The sequence below is a fragment of the Cibotium barometz genome, chromosome 10, assembly GCF_041138505.1.
Source record: "Cibotium barometz isolate CiBa-2024 chromosome 10, ASM4113850v1, whole genome shotgun sequence".
Lineage (NCBI taxonomy): Eukaryota > Viridiplantae > Streptophyta > Polypodiopsida > Cyatheales > Cibotiaceae > Cibotium > Cibotium barometz.
Window position 1 is genome coordinate 17,954,710 of NC_141055.1, and position 23,194 is coordinate 17,977,903.

Here is a 23,194-nt window from a genome sequence, read left to right on the forward strand (position 1 = left end):
ATTAGAGAGTATGTCTTCCTCTTGAAAGGGAAAGCGGTACTTCTCTAGGCTTTGTATCTTGGTTGCTATTTTAGGTTTGGCATTATGAGGTTCAATCACAACCGGTGACCCTATAAGACATTCAACCAAGCTAAGCATGCTCTCCTAAGCTTGCTTTTTGCGTTTTGCATATGTCATGTGATTATCATTATCCATTTGGGGTGGTTGGGTGGGTTTTAGTTTCTTGATTAGTCTATGTGGTGTACTGAGCGAAGAGTAAGAACTTGTTTTATCCTCACTTAGTGATGTACTAGAACTTGTTTCATTTTCTGACTTTCTTTGGTTTGTCAGTTTTTCATTATCTTTACCCATGTGATGAGGTCGAATTTTCTTTTGGGTGTTTGTATCCTGTGTCACACATATGAGTGTTGAGGTTTGTGTGGTGGTCTTTGAGGTGGATGCTTCTGCATCATGTATAGCTTTTGGCTCTTTTGTGTTTATGTCCTCTTTTGGGTTTATGTCCTCTATAGGCTCCTTTTCCTTGTCTCTTAATTCAACCTTGGTTTTGACAATTTGTTGTCTTCTGTTTTTCTTGGTTTTAGAAGGTTTTGTTTTCTGTTTTGGGTTCTATTTTAAAGAATGTTCTGCTACCCATGTTGAGGTATTGTCTTTTATGTTCTTTTGGACAGTTTGTCGTGCCTTGGCTTATAAATGTGTAAGCACATTCAATGGCACTGTGTAGACAATCGCCCGTTTTTAAGATGTTAAGAGTTGTATTTTATGAGACAAGTTGCATTGAAGCAACTCGTCTTGGGCAATCTTGGTGTTGAGATATTCAAGCTCGATGTCAGTGTGAGCCAGCTATGCTATGTGCTGGCAGATTAGGTAGGAACATGTGTGAGACATAAATGACCGCGTGTCCAGCTGATCATGTGGGGTGTGGACATTACATTAGGTTTACTTGTAGTGTGGACATAACACTATGTTGTGTTCTCCTTTGTGTGTGTGAGAGAGATGGTGACTATGGCTTCTCTCCTTCTTTATGGTTGATGATTAATAGATTAGGGTTTGCTTCTCTTGTGTGTGTTACATCCTGCTCCTGTTTTTTATCATGGTATCAGAGCCAAGAGCTCATTAGCTGTGTTGTGAGAGTGAGTGAGAGAAGAGGGAAGAAGAAGAAAAAGCTGTGAAGGAAGCCATTGGAGCTTGGAGCAAAGGAAAAGCTGTGGAGCACACACCGGCATCAGATCTGAGAGCTAAGGACCATTGGTGAGTGTAGCAAGACCCCCTCTGCGGATTGCAGGTATCAAAGAGCAAGTTCAGTGAAGATTGAAGGGCATAAAGCAAAGGAAAAATTCTGGTTTTTTCTCTAAGCTTTCATGGAAAGCTTGAAGTGAATGTATACTCTTGGCAAATGTATACACAAAGGCACATGTATTCGGGCTTGAAAATGTATTAACAAAGTGGACACAAACAACATACAGGATCTTGAAGCAGATTGATGCATACAGATTTGAGCAAAATCAAGTGAAAGTGAGTTTATGCAAAAATTTCTGGTTTTTCACAAAAACAGAAAACATACCCCCCGTGGAGGATCAATTGCAGGAGCTAGAGGCAAAATTGAGCTAAACCCTTCATACCCAAGGTAGATTAGGTCATTGCTAAGAGGCCTATCTATTCAATTGTGATTTCCCGTCTCTCTACAGCCCTCTGGAGCAGGCGGTGCATGAAGATGCAGAATTCTGGACAGTTTTCAAAGATTTCATCCTAATTCACTCATTTGGACACCAAATTGAATGCTTTAAAGCTTGGGGAGTTTAGCAAAGACATTGCTAAGGACTTGTGATGCTTGGTTGCAGCTCATTTCATGCATTTAGAGCTCATTGAAGTGATTTATCAGAGGTGTGCAGGTTTGCAGAAATTCTGTCCAGAAACAGAGCATTTTTAATCAAGGCATTAATCTTTGTCTATATCAAATTGGCCTAATTCCTCTGGTACAAGTAAAGTCCTATGAGTTGCTAAACTTTTGAATCAAAAAGTTTTGGATTTGGAGAAGATTTGAAGGAGATAGAGCAATTTTAGTGAGAGGTGGTACCTGACAGGTGCAGAAAAATTCAAACCAGAGGTTACAAAAATTGGTGGTTCTCATTCCCCTTGAAGAATTGGATCAAACCCTTCTAGGATATGTTGGAGCAATGTGTTGGGAAGCTAATGCAAGTTGAATCATTGCATTTGGACAAGATTTGAAGGATTTAGAGCATAATCTTGACTGGTTACTGGCGAGAATTTACTGGCGAGAAAAAAACCAGAAAATTTTTTGTGAAGGAGTTTCATTTGATTTCAACTTTGATCGAGTGTACATTGTTGGTGAACCATTGTGGGATGTTAATGCACACAATTTTCAAGCATTTGATGTGATTTGGAGAGATTTGGAGCATTACAGGTACTTCATACATTGTAATCGAAAGGGTACATCTACTCTATTTTTTTGCAACAATGGGAGATGGTCCGATACAGATTGTTGGAGAGAAGCTTGATCGCACTAACTTTCAAGTGTGGAAGTTTCGAATGAAGAGTTTTTTGAAAGGCAAAGGTTTATGGAGTCTTGTCTCGGAGGAAGATCCAGAGCCATACCTACCTCCTCAACCAAATAATGCTCAGTTGCTGGCTCACAAGCAATGGGTAGAGCGGTCTTCGAAGGTGTTACATTATTTCTCAATATGTGTAACCGATGCCTTGCTCATTCACATCCAAGATGCAGATACACCGAAAGAAGCATGGGGTATATTATGCCGAATGTATGAGACAGACACTGGTGCAAGGAAGATACAACTCAAGCAACAAATTCACAGTGTAACACGAAGGAATAGGAGTATACATGAGTATGTTCAGGAAATCAAGGGTTATGCTGATTCCTTGTCATCAATCCATGCCCCAATGGATGATGATGATTTGGTTGCTCTCACATTGCGTGGTTTAGGCAAAGAATACAAATCTTTTGACACTTCCATCTCAGTAAGATTGGGAGGAATGCCAGACTTTAATGAGCTTGTGTCATTGCTCATTGTCGAAGAATTGAAGCTTGGCCTTGGTGGTCTGAGTGTTACAGGTGGTGCATCCTCGTCAAGCAATGATGAACATGCAAGAAATCAGGCTTTTTACTCATCTAGAGGCTTTCGAGGCAGGGGGAGATTTACCCCTCGAGGCCGTGGTGGAGGACGTGGTTGGAATGACAGGTCTACTCAACCACAATCAAATCAGAATTTTCAGAATTCACAGTCATCATTTGGATCCCGTGGAGGTCGTGGATTTCAATCCCATAGGGGGAGATTTGGAACAGGTGCTCGTGGTAGAGGACGATGGCAAGGTCCTCAACAAAATTTGAATGGGATTGAATGTTACTATTGTGGCAAACTTGGACATTTGGCAAAAGATTGCTACAAAAAGCAGAATGATGCGAGGAATGGAAGACCACAACATGGAAATTATGCATCTACCAGTAACAATGATGGGAGTTCAAACCATCTTTTTGCAATGAAGCATGTTATGGGGACAATGGATTCTCAGAATGCTCGAGATGAGTCATGGTATATGGATTCAGGTGCCTCAAACCACATGACATGTCATGGTGAGTGGTTTGAGAAGATGCAACCATTGGATACAAATGGTTATGTGGTCATAGGAGATGATACTCAGCATCTTATAACACATGTTGGCAGTGTGCCTTTGAAGATGCATGATGGAAATGTGAAAAATATGTCAGAAGTGTTATATGTACCATCCATTACAAAGAGTTTGGCATCTGTAGGCCAAATGGTTGAGCAGGGATTACAAGTCCGATTCAATGAGAAAGGCTGTTTTGTGGAAGATTTTAAGCATGGCTGTAGATTGGTTGCCAAGGGCAAGAAGGAAGGAAGGTTGTTCAAATTGGATGCAGGCATACCAGAATTGAGCTCAGCCATGTTTTCAAAGAGCAATGGGATTGTGCAGGACATTGACATGTGGCACAAGAGGATTGGACATGTCAATATACAGAGATTAAAGAACATGCAAACGAGGGGCATTGTCAGTGGATTGTCTCGATTCAAATATGATGGTCATATGCATGTTTGTGAAGCCTGTCAGTTTGGAAAGCAGGCAAGGTTGAGGTTTCCTAGAGAAGGAAACATGAGTAATAGACCACTTGAAATAGTGCACAGTGATGTATGGGGCCCAGCACAAAACCCATCTATCAAAGGAAGTCTATACTATGTGACATTTATAGATGACTTCAGCAGGATGACATGGATATATTTTTTGAGAGAGAAGAGTGAAGTGCTGGAAAAATTCATGGATTTCAAAGCTCTTGTAGAAAAACAATATGGCTGTTGGATTAAGTGTTTGAGAACAGATGGAGGTGGTGAATACACCTCAAAAGCATTTGAGCATTTCTTGCGGAAGCATGGGATAAGGAGACAGTTGACATGCAGGTTTACACCTCAGCAGAATGGTGTGGCTGAGAGAAAGAATCGTGTCATATGTGAAGTGGCAAGGGCAATGCTCAATGAAAAGAGCATGCCAGATTACTATTGGGCAGAAGCATGTGCTACTGCAGTGTATATCCTGAACAAATCACCTACAGCAGCCATTCATGGAAGCACGCCTGAGATGCGGCTAACAGGTTACAGGCCAGACATTGGACATCTCAAAGTCTTTGGATGTGTAGCTTATGTTCATGTACCTGATGAAAGAAGACGGAAGTTGGATCCTAAAGCAGAGAAATGTGTCTTTGTTGGATATGCACAGGATCGCAAAGCTTACAAATGCTATAACCCTCAAACTAGACAAGTAGTCATCTCACGGGATGTTGTATTCGATGAGCTTGCTAGTTGGTATAAAGCCAAAGATGAGGGAGTCATTGACACACTTGAGGCGAATGTGCCTGTGAACTTGCCATCACAAGCAAGTTCTAGTTCTACTACTATGTCTGGGCCAGCAGAAGCTGAGAGTAGTAGCAGTGTACGTCCATGGTCAGGACGTCTGAGACATGAGAGTGTGAGCACTGGGAGTAGTGCTATGGATAAAGGCAAGAAGAAAGTCGAAGGAATTGGGATCACAGGTTATGAGTCCTCTAGTTCTGAGAGTTTGGATGAGGAGCTCGGGATACCTGTTGTACGCACACCTGGTGTTAGGCAGGACAGATATGTGCCACCACATGCTCGTGTTACAGGTGTACAGAGTGACCCGCATGCATTGCGGAGATCCCAGAGAGTCAGATATCCAGTGGAAAGATTGACATATAGAGATTTTGCTATGCATTATGCATACATGACATCTATGGTAAAGCATGTGGAACCTACATGCTATACAGAGGCTATTGGAGAGCATGTATGGCAGAAAGCAATGGATGTGGAGATGGACGCATTGGTCCATAATGATACATGGGACTTGGTTGCTCTACCAAAGGATAAGAATGTTATTGGATGTAAATGGGTTTACAAAGTGAAGTGCAAATCTGATGGGTCTATTGAGAGACATAAGGCAAGACTGGTAGCAAAGGGTTATGCACAGACCCAAGGATTGGATTATGATGAGACGTTTAGCCCAGTGGCTAAGATGGGCACAGTGAGAGCAGTCATTGCTATGGCTGCAGCTAATGGCTGGGAAATGCATCAGATGGATGTTAAGAATGCATTTCTGAATGGAGATCTACAAGAGGAAGTATACATGGCACAGCCAGAAGGGTATGTACACCCTAGATATCCCACTCACGTATGCAGGTTGAAAAAGGCATTGTATGGTCTGAAGCAAGCACCACGTGCTTGGAGTGATAAGATGAGCAGATATCTTATCTCACTTGGTTTTCAGACTTCTACAGCAGATTCTTCACTGTATGTGAAGAAGACACAGCATGGGATTGTTTTACTAGTCATCTATGTGGATGACTTGATTATTACAGGTGATCATAGTGCAGATGTGATGCATGTCAAGAAAGCTTTAAGTGGGAAATTTGACATGAAAGATCTTGGTGAGTTGAGATATTTCCTTGGCATTGAAGTGGTGAAAGATCATGCAGGTACTTGGTTAGTACAGCGCCAATATGCATTGGATATGTTGGCAAAGTATGGCATGACAGGGTGTAAGCCTATGAGTACACCATTGGAGCAAAATGTGAAGTTGCGGGCTGATTATGGCGAGGAATTGGATGATCCTTCCATGTACAGGAAGATGGTTGGTAGTCTCATATACATGACTATCACACGCCCAGATTTGAGTTATGCAGTGGGGCTAGTCAGCCAGTTTATGCAGAGCCCCAGGAAACCACATTTGGATGCAGTGAGACGCATCATGAGATATGTGAAGACCACAGCACATTATGGTTTATTCTATGAGAGTGATAAAAGCTTGGACATACATGGCTACACAGATGCTGATTGGGCAGGTAGCGCATATGACAGGAGGTCTACTAGTGGATATGCTTTTACACTTGGAAGTGCCGTGGTGAGTTGGAGTAGCAAAAAGCAACCTGCAGTTGCTTTATCCAGTACAGAGGCTGAGTACAGGGGTGCTGCCATTGCTACTTGTGAGGCTATATGGTTAAAGAGTCTCTTGGCAGATTTATGTGAGCCTTTTGATGGCAAAGTTGTCATACATTGTGACAACATGAGCAGTATACAGTTGGCAAAGAATCCAGTGTTTCATGCGAGGACCAAACACATAGAGGTCCATTATCACTTTGTCAGAGAGAAGGTGCTGGATGGTACAGTTGATCTTCAGTATGTGAAGACTGATGAGCAGGTGGCAGACATCTTCACGAAGCCACTTAGCAGGGAGAAGTTTGAGTACTTCCGGACTATGTTGGGAGTACATGGGATGAGCTTGAGGGGGAGTGTTGAGAGTCTTGATATCCCAAGCTCATCTACATCTTCATCGGCAGTACATCATGAGCTTGAGAGGGGCTGTTGAGATATTCAAGCTCGATGTCAGTGTGAGCCAGCTATGCTATGTGCTGGCAGATTAGGTAGGAACATGTGTGAGACATAAATGACCGCGTGTCCAGCTGGTCATGTGTGGTGTGGACATTACATTAGGTTTACTTGTAGTGTGGACATAACACTATGTTGTGTTCTCCTTTGTGTGTGTGAGAGAGATGGTGACTATGGCTTCTCTCCTTCTTTATGGTTGATGATTAATAGATTAGGGTTTGCTTCTCTTGTGTGTGTTACATCCTGCTCCTGTTTTTTATCACTTGGAACATGTGATCAATGCCACATCGTTCACACATGGGTCGCAAGGTGTCAAATGACTATGGGCATGGAAGTATTCCAAACTGTGCAGTCTGCCACCTTGTTAGGTCCACACTATGGGTCGCAAGGTGTCAAATGACTATGGGCATGGAAGTATTCCAAACTGTGCAGTCTGCCACCTTGTTAGGTCCACGATAATAGAAACACTGAAGTGTTCGATTAACTACTTCCTAAGCAGTTTCTACCCTTTGGACTGTTTCTGTTTGGTGCACAGGAGATGGAGGTTTTGAGTCCATTGTGGATGAAGCGGGACATTTTTTAGTATCATGGTCAAAGGTTTTACAATATATGTAGTATAGAAGAACATGTGCCTTGTATGCACAATGAGGATTAGGATGATCGTTAGTGATTGCACAATGAGGATTAGGATGATCGTTAGTGATTGCACTCAACACAAAGCATTTTGCTCCTCACTTTAGAGGCATTAAGCATGTCTAGTTTTGAAGGTTTTTATCCTCTCTTAGAGATGTTGGCTGTAAGGTTTCAAGCAAGCGGTTGCATAAAATTTTGGGAATGTCAATTTCAAGATCGATCTTTCTTTTGCATTGCTTCACTTGGTTTAGATGAGGAACACCTCGTAGCATGATCATATTCTATCATGTTGTCATCTAAACGTATTGCTTCTTTGCAACATTGATCGAATGTTTTTGGATTGGATACAATGATCAAGTTGTGTAAGTTGTTATTCTTCAAGCCCATCAAGTTGTGTAAGTTTTTATTCTTCAAGCCCATCATGAAACATCTCCTCAATTGAACATCATTTAATTTTTCCCAGTACTCACAACGTGAGTCCAAGAGTTTTATCCTAAGGATTCATTGGGTTGACGCTCAATTGAATAGAGTTATGTTATTGCACTACTCCACCTTGTCTACTGGAAAAGCCATGTATGAAGGCTGATTTCAAGGTTTTGAAGTTGGACTTGATCGCTGGCATCAATGCGATGAACCATCGACTAGATTTTTCCTCTAAGCATAAGTTCAATGCATGTACCTTAGTGGGGTAGTTGGGATTTCCAAAAGCTTCACATCTCTGCTCAAACATTTAAATGAATTGAACAGGGTATGTTGTTCCGTCATATTTGCCCATAATTTTGAAAATTTGTACGGCCCTATTTCTGTATGAGTCATTGAGGCCGTATGTGAGTGCTCTTGTTGGAAGAGACTCTCACTGAGTCCTTGGGCCCACCCCCTTCTTAGACTAGCTAGTATGTCCAAGGTGTGGGCATTCAGGAAAGGGTTGGTACTTATAGGATTTGCGGGAATGTTAGGCAAGGAGCCAAAGCCCAATGGAATCAAAGTGACAGGGGTTGTAAAACCCGATGACACGCTTGTTATAGGCATGGCGAATAGCATTAGGAGGTGAATTTGTGGCATAGATCTCAATGGCTCGAAGATGTCAGCCACCATTGGGTTTAGTCCTTGTGTGATCCCTGGCACTCCCTCTATCGTGGCCATGTCGGAGTGCGTAAATGCTCTTTAATGAGCGATTATAATTTTTTATTTTTAATTTTACTTTTTATACCGTTACAGCCTCAAGAGGCTTGGCGTACTCTTCGTTGGGTGTCCATTTGCCCTAATTAGCTTAGGTGCTATACCCAGGTGAACGACCTTAGAAATATGTTTTTGAAAAAAAATCGTATGCTAGGAACTTACCAGATGGAAGAGGAGATCCTAAAACCTATTTTCCATCACTGTCTTAAGATTAAAAAAAATTATCGAGAAATTTTTCCCTGTTTCACAACACGTTTTTGAGGGTGTTCTAAAAGGAATTTTGAAAAACTCTGTATGAGGGAGTTATAGTATTTTTGGAGTACTACAACTTTGTTCCCTTAAGTTGTCCGTGATTTTGTCGTTTAGACCCTCAAAAAGTAGCCGAAATATGGCTCTTTGTCATTTTCGCGCTAAGTTTTACAATTTTTTGAGGTTTTGGGCTGTTTTTTTGCCTTGATTATCGGGTTGAATTTTGAGGCTGCTGTTGGTCAGAGGCCAAAATGGTCGATTTTGACTTCAGATAACGAAGTCCAAAGTTGAAGAGGTCAATGTCAGCTTTCTGATGAGCCCTAGAGCGCCTTCATCGAATATACGGTTTAGGAGATACAGGCCTCCAAGCAGGGGTGGCTCCCAGAGTCTTTTTTTTTGCACGTGAGGCTTTCACGCCATGAAACACTGAGTGTTTCAAGCCGTGAACTAGACTCCATGGAATATAAATTCAATTTTTTTTTTCACGTGAACCCTAGTTCCGTGAAAGTGCAGAAAATGGTTCACGCCGCCATGAACCGGACTTCACGGAATATTAAATTCGATTCTTTTTTTTCACGTGAACCCTTGTTTCGTAAAAGTGCAGAAAATGGTTCACATCGTGAATCGGACTTCACGGAATATTAATTTCATTTTTTTTAAAAACGTGAATCCTAGTTCTGTGAAAGTGCAAAAAATGGTTCACGCCGTGAACCGGACTTCACGGAATATTAAATTCATTTTTTTTCACGTGAACCCTAGTTCCATGAAAGTGCAGAAAATGGTTCACGCCGTGAACCAGTAATGATTTTATATTCACGTGATCACAAAATTTTTTTGTTAATAACATGTGTTAACATGTTATTAACATGTTCTCAAAAAAGCCGGTGGCAAGCGACCTGGTAACCGGATAAAATCTCGCCGGGCTTTTGCTATACCCGGCGGTCCCGTCGGGATAAAGCAAAACCCGGCGGGTCCCGGCGGGGTCGTCATCTAGCCCGGCGGGGTAAAATTTCCTATATATATGGGCCCGGGGGGCCCTTTGGGAGTTCATTGCTGACAGAATACACAGGTAATGAAACTTGTGTGTGTGTGTGTGTGTGTATGTGGGTGTGTTCGTGCGGGCAGCCGCCCACTGTCGCAATGCACAGCAGGATGTGGGTGGTCCGCCACACGAGGGATGTGTGTGTGGGTGTGTGTTCGTGCGGGCAGCCGCCCATTGTCGCAATGCGCGGCAGGATGTGGGTGGCCCACCACACGATAGGTGTGTGTGTAAGGCCATTCTTCGGAATGGTGCTTACCCTGGGGCACTTGGTCGGTAACGCGGCTAGTCTGTGTCCTATGGTAAATATGGCACGCCGTAGCGGTACTAGTCGGTAACGCGGCAAGCATAGTATCGTTATGGCGATGTCACCTTCCCTTCCCTTTCCTTTGTCAAATGCGGACATATGGTCGGTAACGCGGCCAGTGTATGTTCGTATCCTATTCGTATTCCCATAGAATCGGGCGGCATTTTGTCGTTAACGCAGCAAGTTGGTGTCGTCCGCTAGTGCATAAATTGTTTTTTGCATATTGCGGCATTTGATCGTTAACGCGATCGAAAAAATGTCGTAAATTTGCTTGCATATTATGGCATATGATCGTTAACGCGGTCGAAAAAATGTCGTAAATTTGTTTGATTTGACTTGTATTGTTTTTAGTGTGTTTGATCCATGCGATACTTGGTTGCTAATGCGGCATAAGTATTTCATGGATCAAAGTTTACATCATATTGTCTAAATGTTTTATTTTATAATATCGTGATTCGTAACTCGAAAAATATGAATATCTCTCTCTTCTTACCCCCCTCTCTCTCTCTCTCATGATACACTTCACAACTCTTTCTCTCTCTCTCTCTCATGATACACTTCACAACACGATAGATGTGTAGATAAGGATTTCTTTTTATTTCTCTTAAAATATACATAATTCTTAATAAATTTTTTTTCTCCCTCTATTTACTTAAAAATTAAAACAGTACATTATTTTCCTCTTTAGGAACTCACAAAAACATTAAAAATGTCATCTCATGTTTCTTCTCTCTATCTGTCACAACTCTCTCTTCCTCTCCTCTCTCTCTCTCTCTCTCTCTCTCATGATACACTTCACAATTCTCTCTCTCTCTCTCTCTCATGATACACTTCACAACTCTCTCTCTCTCTCTCTCTCATGATACACTTCACATCTCTCTCTATCACGATAGGTGTGTAGATGAGGAGTGCTTTAGGATTACAAAACATTATTTTTCTCTCTTTGGGACTCACAAAACTATAAAAAATGTCATTTACTTTTTCCTCTCTCTATCTATCACACCTCTCTCTCTTCCTCCCCCCCTCTCTCTCTCTCTCGTTCGATAATGTATACACTTCATAAGTAATGATGCACTTGTTGCGGTTGTCTCACGTTCGATAATGTATTGCATGATATTGAGTTCAGTAATATTGTTTGATATATTCTGTTTTTGTTTGATCATTGATAAGTAATGATACACTTGCTGCTGTTCTCTCACGTTTGATGATGTATTGGATGATGTTGAGTTCATTAAAATTATTTGATATTCCGTTTTTGTTTGAACATTGATAAGTAATGATATACTTGTTGCTGTTCTCTCACGTTTGCTTGATGTTGATTTCAGTAATGTTTGATATTCTGTTTTTTTGTGTTTAGTGATATTTGCTAGATTTACGAAGACGACCAACATGCTTTCCCCCGAAGAGCGTAAAATCGTTCTACGAGCAATTCGCATTGAAGCAGTCATCACAGTGTCACAATGTGCTGATGATGTCGTCAAAAAGATCAATGAGTCTGAGATACTCATGCGAGATCTAATAGACCAGATATGGGAAAATGCACAACGTCGACTTCGAAGCGGAGGCAACGCTGAGTTGCTTGATAGACAGAAGATAGGAGATTTCAACCATCAACACATAACACGAACCATTTTGGGGAGCATGCGTGTAGCATGCAGTGATCTTAGAGATGCTGCCCCGCCTGAAGCCAATGTGCAACGTCTACAGTTATGGGACGTTGTATGGAGCGAGCAAAGAGCCAAGAGCAAGCGCATGAAGGCGTTGGATGCAGAGTCCCTCCCCAAAAGAGTGCGCATTGCCCAGGACGTCGCTGCAACGTCCAGCCAGGCAGATGCAAGTGGTACAGGTGTCATTAATCGTACCATCTACAATTCTATGTGCACACATCTCATTGGCATCCCGCACGAGGCTTTGTTCGAAGGGCGAACAATAGGCTCCGGTGTTTTTGGCACAGTAAAAGAGTATACTGTTAAAGGTATATCATTTTTACCGGAGCACATTACTTTTTGCGGAAAGCACTACAAAGGAGAAGGCAGCGCCAAGTTCGAGAGCTTCCAGGCAGAGCAGGGTATGCAAGTGCTACATCCATCGATTTTCCGGTGTATTGCCTTTACAAAAGAAGCTCCTTGGATCACTGTTTTTCCGTACTATAATGGCGGCGCTCTTGGTGATACTCTTCTGAAGGTTCCTTTCAGATTCAGTGAGTTCACCAGAGCAATTTTTCGTCTGGATCGAGGATGGAGACAACCCCCGCCTGATAATATTCCTTTAAGTCATCTAGAACTTTCTAAAATAAAACAAATAGTAATAACCATGCCACATATTATGCATGCCCTGGTGGAAGGCCTAGCGGCAGCACATCTGGCAGGAATTGTACATACCGACCTACATCCATTCAATGTAGTGTTGGATTTTACAAAAGAGTTAAAGCCACGTATAGGTATTATCGATTGGGGGCTACTGCTGAGAGCGCCCAAAAAACGGGTGTCTCTCAATTTTGTATTTGAAGCAGACAAGAACCCTGAGAAGGTGGCACAGGCAGTCTCCTACGGACAGAGAACGAAATAAACGACCGTGGATAGCCCTGGAGCTTTATGATCCATTTTTGGCAGATGCATACACTCCTGCATCTGATGTTTTTGCCTTGGGATATTTATTACAAACTTTATATGACTTTTGGCAGAAGGTACAAGAGTTGTGGATGGATAATAGTTCCTATGACAAAGTTACCATGGATACTATTATTCATAGAGTCAAAAATTGGATGTTTCTGCCTAATCGCGATGAGCGAAAATCAATTTTGCAAGTAGTTGAATTTTTTAGATCACTAAATACTGACCCAACGAGGGCACAACGTCCTCTTGTAGAGCTATCGGTGTCATTCACCCCAACTTTGTAATGATACAGTATCAAGAGATTAAGTTTCAGGAATGGCATTTTGTTTCTCTCTTTAAAATTTGATGTGTCCATTGTTTGAAATATTATCTCATTGAGTCTTTGCAATATCTCTCTCCTCTTGTGGTGTTTAAGTTTATGTTTTCTCTTCAAAATTTGTGAGCGCGCATTGTTTGAAGTATTTTTGGAGTCAAGTGTATATTTCTCATCGAGTCTTTGCAATACATATCTCCTCTCGTGGTGTTTAACTTTAAGATTTTGAGAGTAATGGTCAATTTATCTTACGTTGATCTTTACAGTTCATTAAAATCCTAAAGTCATTTATGTTCATGCAGATATGGCAGAGGCGCAAGCGAACGAGCATCAGGAGTTAGCCAAGAAGGCATATGAGCGAATGAAGGCCCTTGCACATGGCCTGATAGCCCGCAAAGCTACAAGAACAGCATGCAGGTTGTCGAAATGGACAAATCCAACTTATGCCCAATGGAAAGACATAAACAAATGCGTAACCACAGAGATGATAAAGGAAATATGGCCATGTCCAGATGGCGAGATTAAGAAGGGAAGATGGAAGATTTCACGTTGCACTCACAATGATATCAAAACTAATGCCGAGCGCATTTTCTTGGAGGTGTACGATCGTCCTCTCCATAACGCCGACGCTCCACTCTATTTTGCTAAGATGCTATATGCTCAATTTATCCTAGAAACTCCAGTGGACTTCGCCTCCAGAGAGGCCACTGTCAACACCCACGACATACGTGAAGAGACAGTGACATTCACAAGGGAAGAACTTACTCTCATGGTGGAGGGCGCTGGATTGGAGTTAAACAAGGTCAAAGAAAGCTTAGGGGCACAGCTAGCAGAGAAGGAGAAAGAAGCTGACCGATTAACTCAAGCGTCAACTCCTCCCCCGGCTAATAGAGGGATTCAAGAGCAGCTAACAAAGATCAGCCAAGATGTGCAGAGCATCTCTTCACGTATTGCTCCTGTGCGCCAAGGAAACCACATCTCTCATTTTTTGATACATCCTGATCTTGTGGGAGTTTCTGCTGAGGCTACTAGTTCCTCCACCCCCCAATGTCCTGTATGTTACAAAGTATTCGATGGGTGGAGCGGCCAGCATATACTACCTTGTGGACACTACTACCACAATATGTTTAGTGAGGCAAATGCAAAATACTTCCACATGTGCATTATGCAGTGTCCCAATAAATCAAGGTATTTATACAATGTTCGGCATGGCTAGCGAATATAAACCACCAGGACCTTTAGATGCAACTCCTAGTGCAATTCGTAATTTATTTCAAGATGAAAGCTAAGAAAAACAATCCTACTATTGTATTGATAATTTCTCCAAATACGATCATTTGTACAAGTACTTTTTATGAAATTAATGAAGTGACTTCTTCCTCTATGTCAGTATCTTGCTCGAAAATTCTTTCACCGTTTATTCTCTCGTCTGCTAAATTAAGCTCATCTAAGTCAATGTCTAAATTGTCTTGTATCTCAAGGGTGGTGCACAACGTGCGTCCAACATCAAAGTTCTCGTCTACTACATCATCACAATTATACATCCATCTGGGCATATCTTCTTCATACTCTTTGCTTTCAATGTCTCGCAAGATCTTTTCATTGCAATACATGTAAACAAGTTTATCTGCTCGATCTGCAAGAAGTCGATCGAATAGTACTGTGAATATATTTGTACATGCTCCAGTTTCTTTCTGAGCCTGAGTTTGAAGAGCACTGACTTAGAACCTTCATCGCAAGGTTGCGCAATAAAGCATAATGCTCACCACCATTCATCATCCACCACTTCCATGCAGGTTGCTCTTTAGCCATTTGTTGAACAAGGGAGTTGGAAAATAAACCCTCTTTCAATCGAAATGAGGTCATCTCCTTTATGCACTGTACACGATCATCATCATTATTATAGAAAGTGTTTACCACTTTATAAAAATCTTGCACCACCTCAACGTTGGACATCAAATCCATATTCCAATATTCAGGATCTAACATGTAAGCAGCACTGTGTAGTGGTGAATGCGCTCCAATCCATCTAGCATGAAAGTACTTCAATAGAACTTTTCTTTGTCTACTGGAGAATGGTACACGCCATTGCTTTTCCACCACTGAATGCTCTAATTTCTCTGGACACTCCAAACTCCGCTGGACAGTCCACCATTGCATCCATGCTTTTCCGAGATTAGGCGCTCTTTGATCAAGACTTCGTACAGCATACATAACAGGCATCGTTACATGGTATGCATCCATCACACTGTTCCACCAACTTCTTCTCGTAAGCGCTCCCTTCAAGACTTTGATTTTCTCTTTCACTTTCTCAAGTTGAGTGTTCTCCCAGTCATGAAATGCCATGCATGTAAATGTTTCGCAAACTGCATCTTTATTTCTAAGAAGAGACTCAAAAGTGTAAAAGTGAGTGCAAAACCTAGTCTCCGCTGGAAGCTTTAACATAACTGACATGCGAGGTCGAAAAATATCTAACACTCTCTGTCTCTTGAGCATGAATTTCACAAGCTGGCGAGCAGTGTCGACGATTGAGGCAAACCATTTGGTATCATCAGATTTATACCAATCTTTTAATACAAGATTCAAACTATGAGTATTACAGCTTATCGGAAAAATATGTGGATATTGTCGCTGTAGGATTTTGGATGCATTTTTACAATTTTTTGCATTGTCCATGACGACTTGGATGACATTTTTGGCACCCACTTCCTCTATCACAGAGCTAATGACTTGAGCAATGTAAGCCCCAGTTTTGATTGAACCAGCTGAATCCACGGCACGGATGACATTCTCACCTCTAGGTGAAATAACCATTATATTAATTAATGGTTTTCTTTGCACATTAGACCATCCATCACTTACTATACTACATCTAGAAAGCTCTATATTGCTAAGAATTATTCTTTGTACACGTTCTTTTACTTGCGCATAACATTTCTCTAATAGATCATTTCGCATAGCATGGTACGTAGGCGGGAAAACCCTGGTCCAAACTCACCAATTTTCTTCCATGCTCTCTTCGAATGCTCACTGTCCACCATCATCATAGCACTCCCAGAAAAGTAAATCGCTTCAGCAAGGGCGAGTTGTGCATCATCGAGTCGACCTTGACGTAGGCTTTCTTGCAATGAAGTTTGACGCATGGGTATATTTCCTACGTCAAAGTTTCGCTTGCAGGAAGATGCACTGGGTAGATTACTTTCTGGTTGCACATTGCCGTTCGGGGTACAAGTAGGCGATGTAGCGGGAGTTTGATGATTAGAACAACAGTGTTCTTGCTGCCTTGATACATTAACGGTAGGAGTGTCATGTTTTCTTGAATCTTTCTTTTGAATTTCTTCTCTTATGCGTTTGGCCACTATAGGTGCAGAGGGGTGGGTACATGACTTTTTCTTCGGTCCGCCTAAAAAGTGTTCTCTTAGTCGGGGCGCCCCACCTGATTTTACTGCATGGCATAGCTTACACTTCCAATCTATGAATCGATCACCAACGTTAATTGCATATTGCCACTCTATCCCAGGTGCCTTTTTTTTCCTGCTATTTGAAATTTGGACTCTATTGGAAGTATCACTGGATCCAACATTGTCCTCCATCTCAACAAATAACCTATTCAACCAAGCATATAACAATGAATACACAAATGAAAAAACAACAAATCACTCACGTATTACAAAACATACATTAGCAGACAAAGTACTTCGAAACTATCTTGACAAATACAAAAGATCATCACATAACACAAAACTACTTCAAACTATCTTGCAAGGTCTTACTACAAAACTACTTCGAAACTATCATGCACATTGCACCCCCAATGAAGGATGCCTTTTGTACCCAATTAAGGATACTTTACACAATCAAAGATCTATGCTTGCCCAATACTCTAGTATAGGACAATAGACCTTCTCTAACATTCACAAAGAAAATCAAAGATCTATGCTTGCCCAATACTCTAGTATAGGACAATAGACCCTTGTCTACTCTAAACTATATCAAGTATCAAGAACCAATACAAGCCCCTAAGCAGGACTCTTGGCTCCATCAAACCATTCATAAAGCAGAATGAGGTAGATTACGTACGTGGCTCAAATGCAAAGCTGAATGACTTCAAATTTGTCCCTAAATCTCCGCAAGTATTAGCTACGAACCACACCCTGCCCCCAGTTCAAAGAACTAAGGACGAGTGGCTCAATAGCCTTAGGAGTGCCTACAAGGAAAGACGACAGCCCCTAAGATAAGGACGTTCTTCCCAAGAGGACACTTCTAGCAACTCGAGAGCTCTACAAGTACTTTGAGGAGAGATATCACGCCCCCAAAACAAGGACTATCTCCCCAAAAGTTGTACGATGGGTGTCGGGCAGTGTTTATATACAGAATAGTACCCCGCCGGTATTCTTTATTTTCCCCGGAGGGCCCGCCGGGCTTTTGTCTTTCCCGGCGGGCCCGCCGGGAAAACTATTATCCCGGCGGGCCCGCCGGGAAAGATAAAAGCCCGGAGGTGTTACGGGACTAGTGGGTTCTGGCAGGTCATTGCTCAGGTCATGTGAATATACAATGTGATCACAAGTTTTAATATGTTAACAATAGGTTTTGGAGTCTAGTGGGAAATACAAATTTCCCTTTTTGGGGGGGGGATATTTTTAAATTTAAAATGAAAGGGGTATAGGCATTTTTCCAAAAAAGTAAGTGGGAATAAAAAAAAGTCAACCTTTTAATGACACCCCTTACACCCTTCATAAATGACCCCCAAAATGGACAAACTTGACAACTCATGAGCATCTACTCATTGAATGCTCATTAGCCTTAATGAGTTGTGTAAAAAAGTGATTAAAGATTAATTCAAGATTAATCTTTCCCTCTTTTACACTAATCAAGGACTCTAATTAACCATTAATCCCTAATTAATTCACACAATTGAGCACATCATTGGATAGAGCAAGGGAAACCTAATCTTTGTGCATCAACAATTGTGTAAATTAATCTAAATTAAGAGATTAATTAGACTCTTAATTATAGTCTCCTCTTTTAAGGCAAATTTAAGCAAAGAGAGTCAAATTTCTCCAATTGATTAAAAAGTTGATGTGATTAGGTGTTTTGATGCATCTAGATGCTCTCAAAATACTCAAAAATCCCAATTTTGACTACTCATATGATCAATTTAGACCCTAATTAATACATTTTCTAAATTTTTAGCCACTCACTTAAACTGTGGCCGGCCGAGGCATTTTAGGCTTATAAGAGGCCTAATGCTATTACAATGACTACTCTCATAATATATCCATAAAGTACATTACTTTTAGGACTTCATCCTATCTTGCTACCACACGCTCTTGAAGTGGGAATCGCCATCAATACTCCGTCGTCACACCATTACGGGCACCCATCCAAGTTGTAGTTTTGGACACTATTGCTTCATATCTTGAATGTATGACCCTTTGGTGGATCACCGTGACTCTTTGATATAAGATAATGGCAGTAGCTCGTGTTAATCCTAGAATTGGATTAACATTCCTGTCGGAATGGTGCCAAAACTGTTATGGCTCACCCTAACCCTCCTTGAAACACATGCAAAAAGAGATTACCTGGTGAACCACAACTGTCATGAGGATCTTTCCAATGGTCGAGCTCGTAACCCTTGAGGTCTCCAAGCTCTACAACTCCTTGAGAAGCAATTCCACCGCGTCTCTTTGCGGAGCGTTGTCACACCACTGCGTTGCACTATAGGTCCTCGTCCCTCCTCTCACCTCACTTCACTCACACACACTCACTAGCATGCATTAGGGAGAGAGATTAGCAAGAAGATAAGCAAGAGCAAGAATCAATTGCAAAATAGGAGAGTATCTTGTATTATGAGAGAAATTCACTTATATACATGGCCATAAGTGTTCACACTCACTTAAACTGTGGCCGATCGGGCACTTTAGGCTCATAAGAGGCCTAATGCTATTACAATGACTATTCTCATAATATATCCATGAAGTACATTACTTAGGACTTCATCCTATCTTGCTACCACACGCTCTTGAGGTAGGAATCGCTATCAATACTCCGTCACACCATTAAGGCCCATCCAAGTTGTAGCATATATAGATCTACCTTTAATGGCCATATTGTTTCCTAGATATAATCTCTTGTAGGACAGGATTAATCCTCAAGGCAATGACTGGCCAAAATTTTGTATATCACAATTAGCAAAGTTATGGGTCTCCAATGATTAAATTTGTTACATGCAGCCTATTTGGGAACAAGTTTCACCACTCCTCCAAGTTTTGCATGTATCCCTCCACCACAATTTCTTGCTATATGCCCAAAGCCAACATATCTGAAGAAGCAATCCCCAAGAAATGGGCCGATTTTCAAGGTCACATCTACTTCTAAGGTTCTTGAGATTTCTTTCAAAGTATTCCAAGTAATGCAAATGATGTTTGCTTGATGGCCAATAACCTCTTCAACTTGCCCAAATCTACTTCCAAGGTTCTCAGGATTTCTTTCAAAGTATTCCAAGTAATGCAAATGTTGTTTTCTTGATGGCCAGTAACCTCTTCTTTTGGAATATACAATGCCGTGCCAACTACACTGGCTAGTTTCCCCAACGCCAGCCTTAGCAAAGGTGGTAGGCCAACTATCTCAACCCAGACCGGGCAAGCTTCTTGCAAACTCTTGTTTACATCAAACAGAGGGTTGAAAGACATAGCATGAATAATTTTACGTCCCATAAACAATGAAGCCCTTGCGAACTGACCTTTTGTTAACAACACATTAAAGAAGCCCTTACCCAGATAAAACACCTATAACACCACCTTGTCATGGAATATATCCTCTTGTAGCCACTTCCCTAAATCTTCTTTGGTTGGCGGTCTACCACTACAAAAAACTATGGCACTGCACATTGAGAAGAGGCATATCTATCTCCTAATTAGTTCGGAAGAGACTCTCATGCTTAACTTACACTAACTCTTTTGCGAACTTTGAGGCTAGGGATTAAGTCTCGTTGTGGTCCAATCCGAATGCAATTTCTTTGCATCCCTCTCCTCACCTTCAACATCACTTACGTGCTTCATCTCTTCTGGATCCTCTGGCTCCCAGTCCCCTAGCCACCGGCATCCTCATCTCTTCCTTGAGCCCATGCATCCTCCATCTCTCAAGCTTGCTAGCCTTCATGCACGAGAGGACACTGCTCACCTGCCTTACATGCAAAACCATGCAAAGCCACGTGTTGAAATAACTCCCCCACTATGCCACTCCAAAACCTCTTCTTAACTTTAAAGGGTTCTCTGTATAATATGTGGTCTTACTAGCATATTCTTTACATATATATAATACGATATATTAAGTTGGCAAATTTTTCTTAACCTTATCAACTACTTATGGCTTATCCATAGAGGTTCTCACAAGTAAAAGCAAAGTCTTACGAAGAGACACATAATTACTCACACCACGCCATCTTGTAGATTGCTTCTTTGTACGATGTATGCAATCATGGACTGCAATATATCATGACACACACTAGTACAATCGTGGACTTTAATATATCAAGATATACACTAGTACAAAGATTGACTGATAAGTATAACTTTCTCACACTAGCCTCTTTCAAGTGTTATCATGACTCTTTTTTTGGCCTAATAGACATTGTATTATGGAGAATTTTGCAGGTAAATATTCATAAGATGTATATTTACACATAAAGGTTATTTCTTTCTAAACGGCTCAAATAGTGTAAATGGTCATAGATGCTTCATAGATGCTTCCAAACATTATAAAGCACATAGTTCTACAAATCAATGTAAAGCCCATAAGCAGTGGCACCATGGATGGGCAATAAAATCTCAGTTTACCCCCCCACTACCTAAAAGTTATCATTATTCTAATGTCCACCAAAAGGAATGGTCAAGGTCTAATATAAATACTCCATGTTGACCACCAACATAAAAACCTTAGTACTTGAAGGTTTCGCAAAAGGCTATACATGCTGCTATCAAGAGACACGTCCACCACAAAGTAGATGCATGAAGACTTTCAGCGCCAGATTGTGTAGTGAGATCAACGGTTTTATTGGTTTCATTGACCTCATAAACATGAACATTGGCAAGAAGGGGTCCAAAGCTACCAACAACTTGGCTAATAAAGGTCACATTTGTGGAAGACCCAATTGCCACAAAACTCGCAGCACCTATGATTAGTATTCAAAGTAAAGTTAAATGGTGAAGATAACCTTACTTCAATAGTTATTAACGAGATCTTTAATAACTATTAATTACAGTTGGATATAGGTTTATCTTATGAGGCAGAAAGGCAATTTAATTTAATGTAACATCTGTTAACTTCAAAGGTTACCTGTTTGCCATGTAATGTTGGAGAGGTTTTGCTTGGTAGAGGAAGCAACGACGACTGCTTGGTTGGAAATAACCGTGCCATCATCATCATTGATTATTGTCACCAGGAAGGCACCCGAGAGGGTAGTAGACGGCGCCTCGGGGTTGGCAGCAAAATCAAACAAAGCTTTATAAGAGAGGCCATGGCGAGTGGCAAAGGAGGTGGTGATGGCTCCTGGAGAGTCTCCATTGAGATCCACAACGCTCAAAAGGCCTTGCGCGGAGACCTGGTAGTGCCCCTCCGTGTACTTAATACTGCCCGAGCTCACATACCATTGAGAAATCATGCTAGAGGGAGCCTTTACAATCAAGGACCCATCTAAGGAGAGTGCAGTAAGATTGAAATTACCAGAACCAAAGCCTCCATTTCCCAACAAATCTATCACAGAAACCTTGATATTATCAAGGAGAAGGCCATACTGGCCTGCAGTGCAACTGGCGAACTCTATGTAGGTGTTTTGGGCTGTGCCGATGAAGGAGAAACTGTAGGTTGTCCAGTTGAGAAAAGAGCGCGTGAAAGCGGCGCTGTTGAGCACAGGTGGTGGCGTGAAAATGATGGTGGCTTGGTTCTTTATGCAGACAGAGACGTTTAGGGTTCGGGATGGCGGGCCGCCGTCCGGGTTGATGGCGACGCTGAAGGTGACCTTGTATTGGGCGCCCGCGCGTGGTGTGAAGAGGGGGAGGCTGCGGAGAGTGCCTGGCCCTTGGCCGGCCGAGTTCAGATGGATGCAGAAAGAGCTTGCTGATGATGAAGAAGCATAGACTGTATTACTCACCACCTGCACGCCGCCGCCCACCACCCGCCACCCCGGAATGGCGCCCACGCCCGCCGCCGTCCCGCTCGCCACCTCCTGCATGGACCTCCCATTGCCCAATGTGAAACCCATCTCCTCAAAATCTCCATTCTCGAGCAGATTCAGAGGATCCGCAATCACCACCAACGGTGCAACCACGCAACACGCATACGCCACAGCTATCAGCCAGCCCATGGAGCTTCACAGCCATCCATCATCAATCTATGGTCGATCGACCTCCCAAGAGAATTCCATGGGAAGAGGTGCGAGGTGGTTATATATCTATCTTGACATGGAACTTCTAAAGATGTATCTTCCGAGCGCTTCCGGTAGCTAGTAGGAGTTGGGCCAACTTGGTCTTCGAGTTACAATCCCCTCACAATGCTCATTCAAAGTAAGTTTTTTTTGGGGGGCTTCACCTAAAAATAAGTTTTTTTTGGGGCCAACTTGGTCTTCGAGTCACAATCCCCTCACAACTTGGTCTTCGAGTCACAATCCCCTCACAATGCTGATTCAAAGTAAGCTTTTTTTGGGGGCTTCACTTTAAAATATGCAAGTGTAGCATGTGAGTTCATAAGGAAGGGTATATTAATTTTAAAAAATTATAGAATTATATTTACAGGAGGGAGATTTTTAATCAATTTTGAAAAAACACTATAAGTTTATGAAAAAAAAGAGATTATTTTATTCACAAAAGTACGTAAGTGTAAGGGGTTTTTAAATACTCTTTGAACACACATTGATGG

General features: G+C 41.7%; 1 protein-coding gene across 1 annotated transcript; it reads right to left on the reverse strand.

Moving 5' to 3' along the window:
* Positions 1-21,216: 21,216 nt before the first annotated feature.
* Positions 21,217-22,643, reverse strand: LOC147634617 (uncharacterized). The gene is made up of 2 exons (XM_086803274.1): positions 21,617-22,643; positions 21,217-21,452 (listed from the first exon to the last, which is right to left on the reverse strand). Exons 1-2 carry the CDS (start codon positions 22,641-22,643, stop codon positions 21,217-21,219), a joined length of 1,263 nt encoding a protein of 420 aa, XP_086659400.1.
* Between the last annotated feature and the right edge of the window lie 551 nt (positions 22,644-23,194).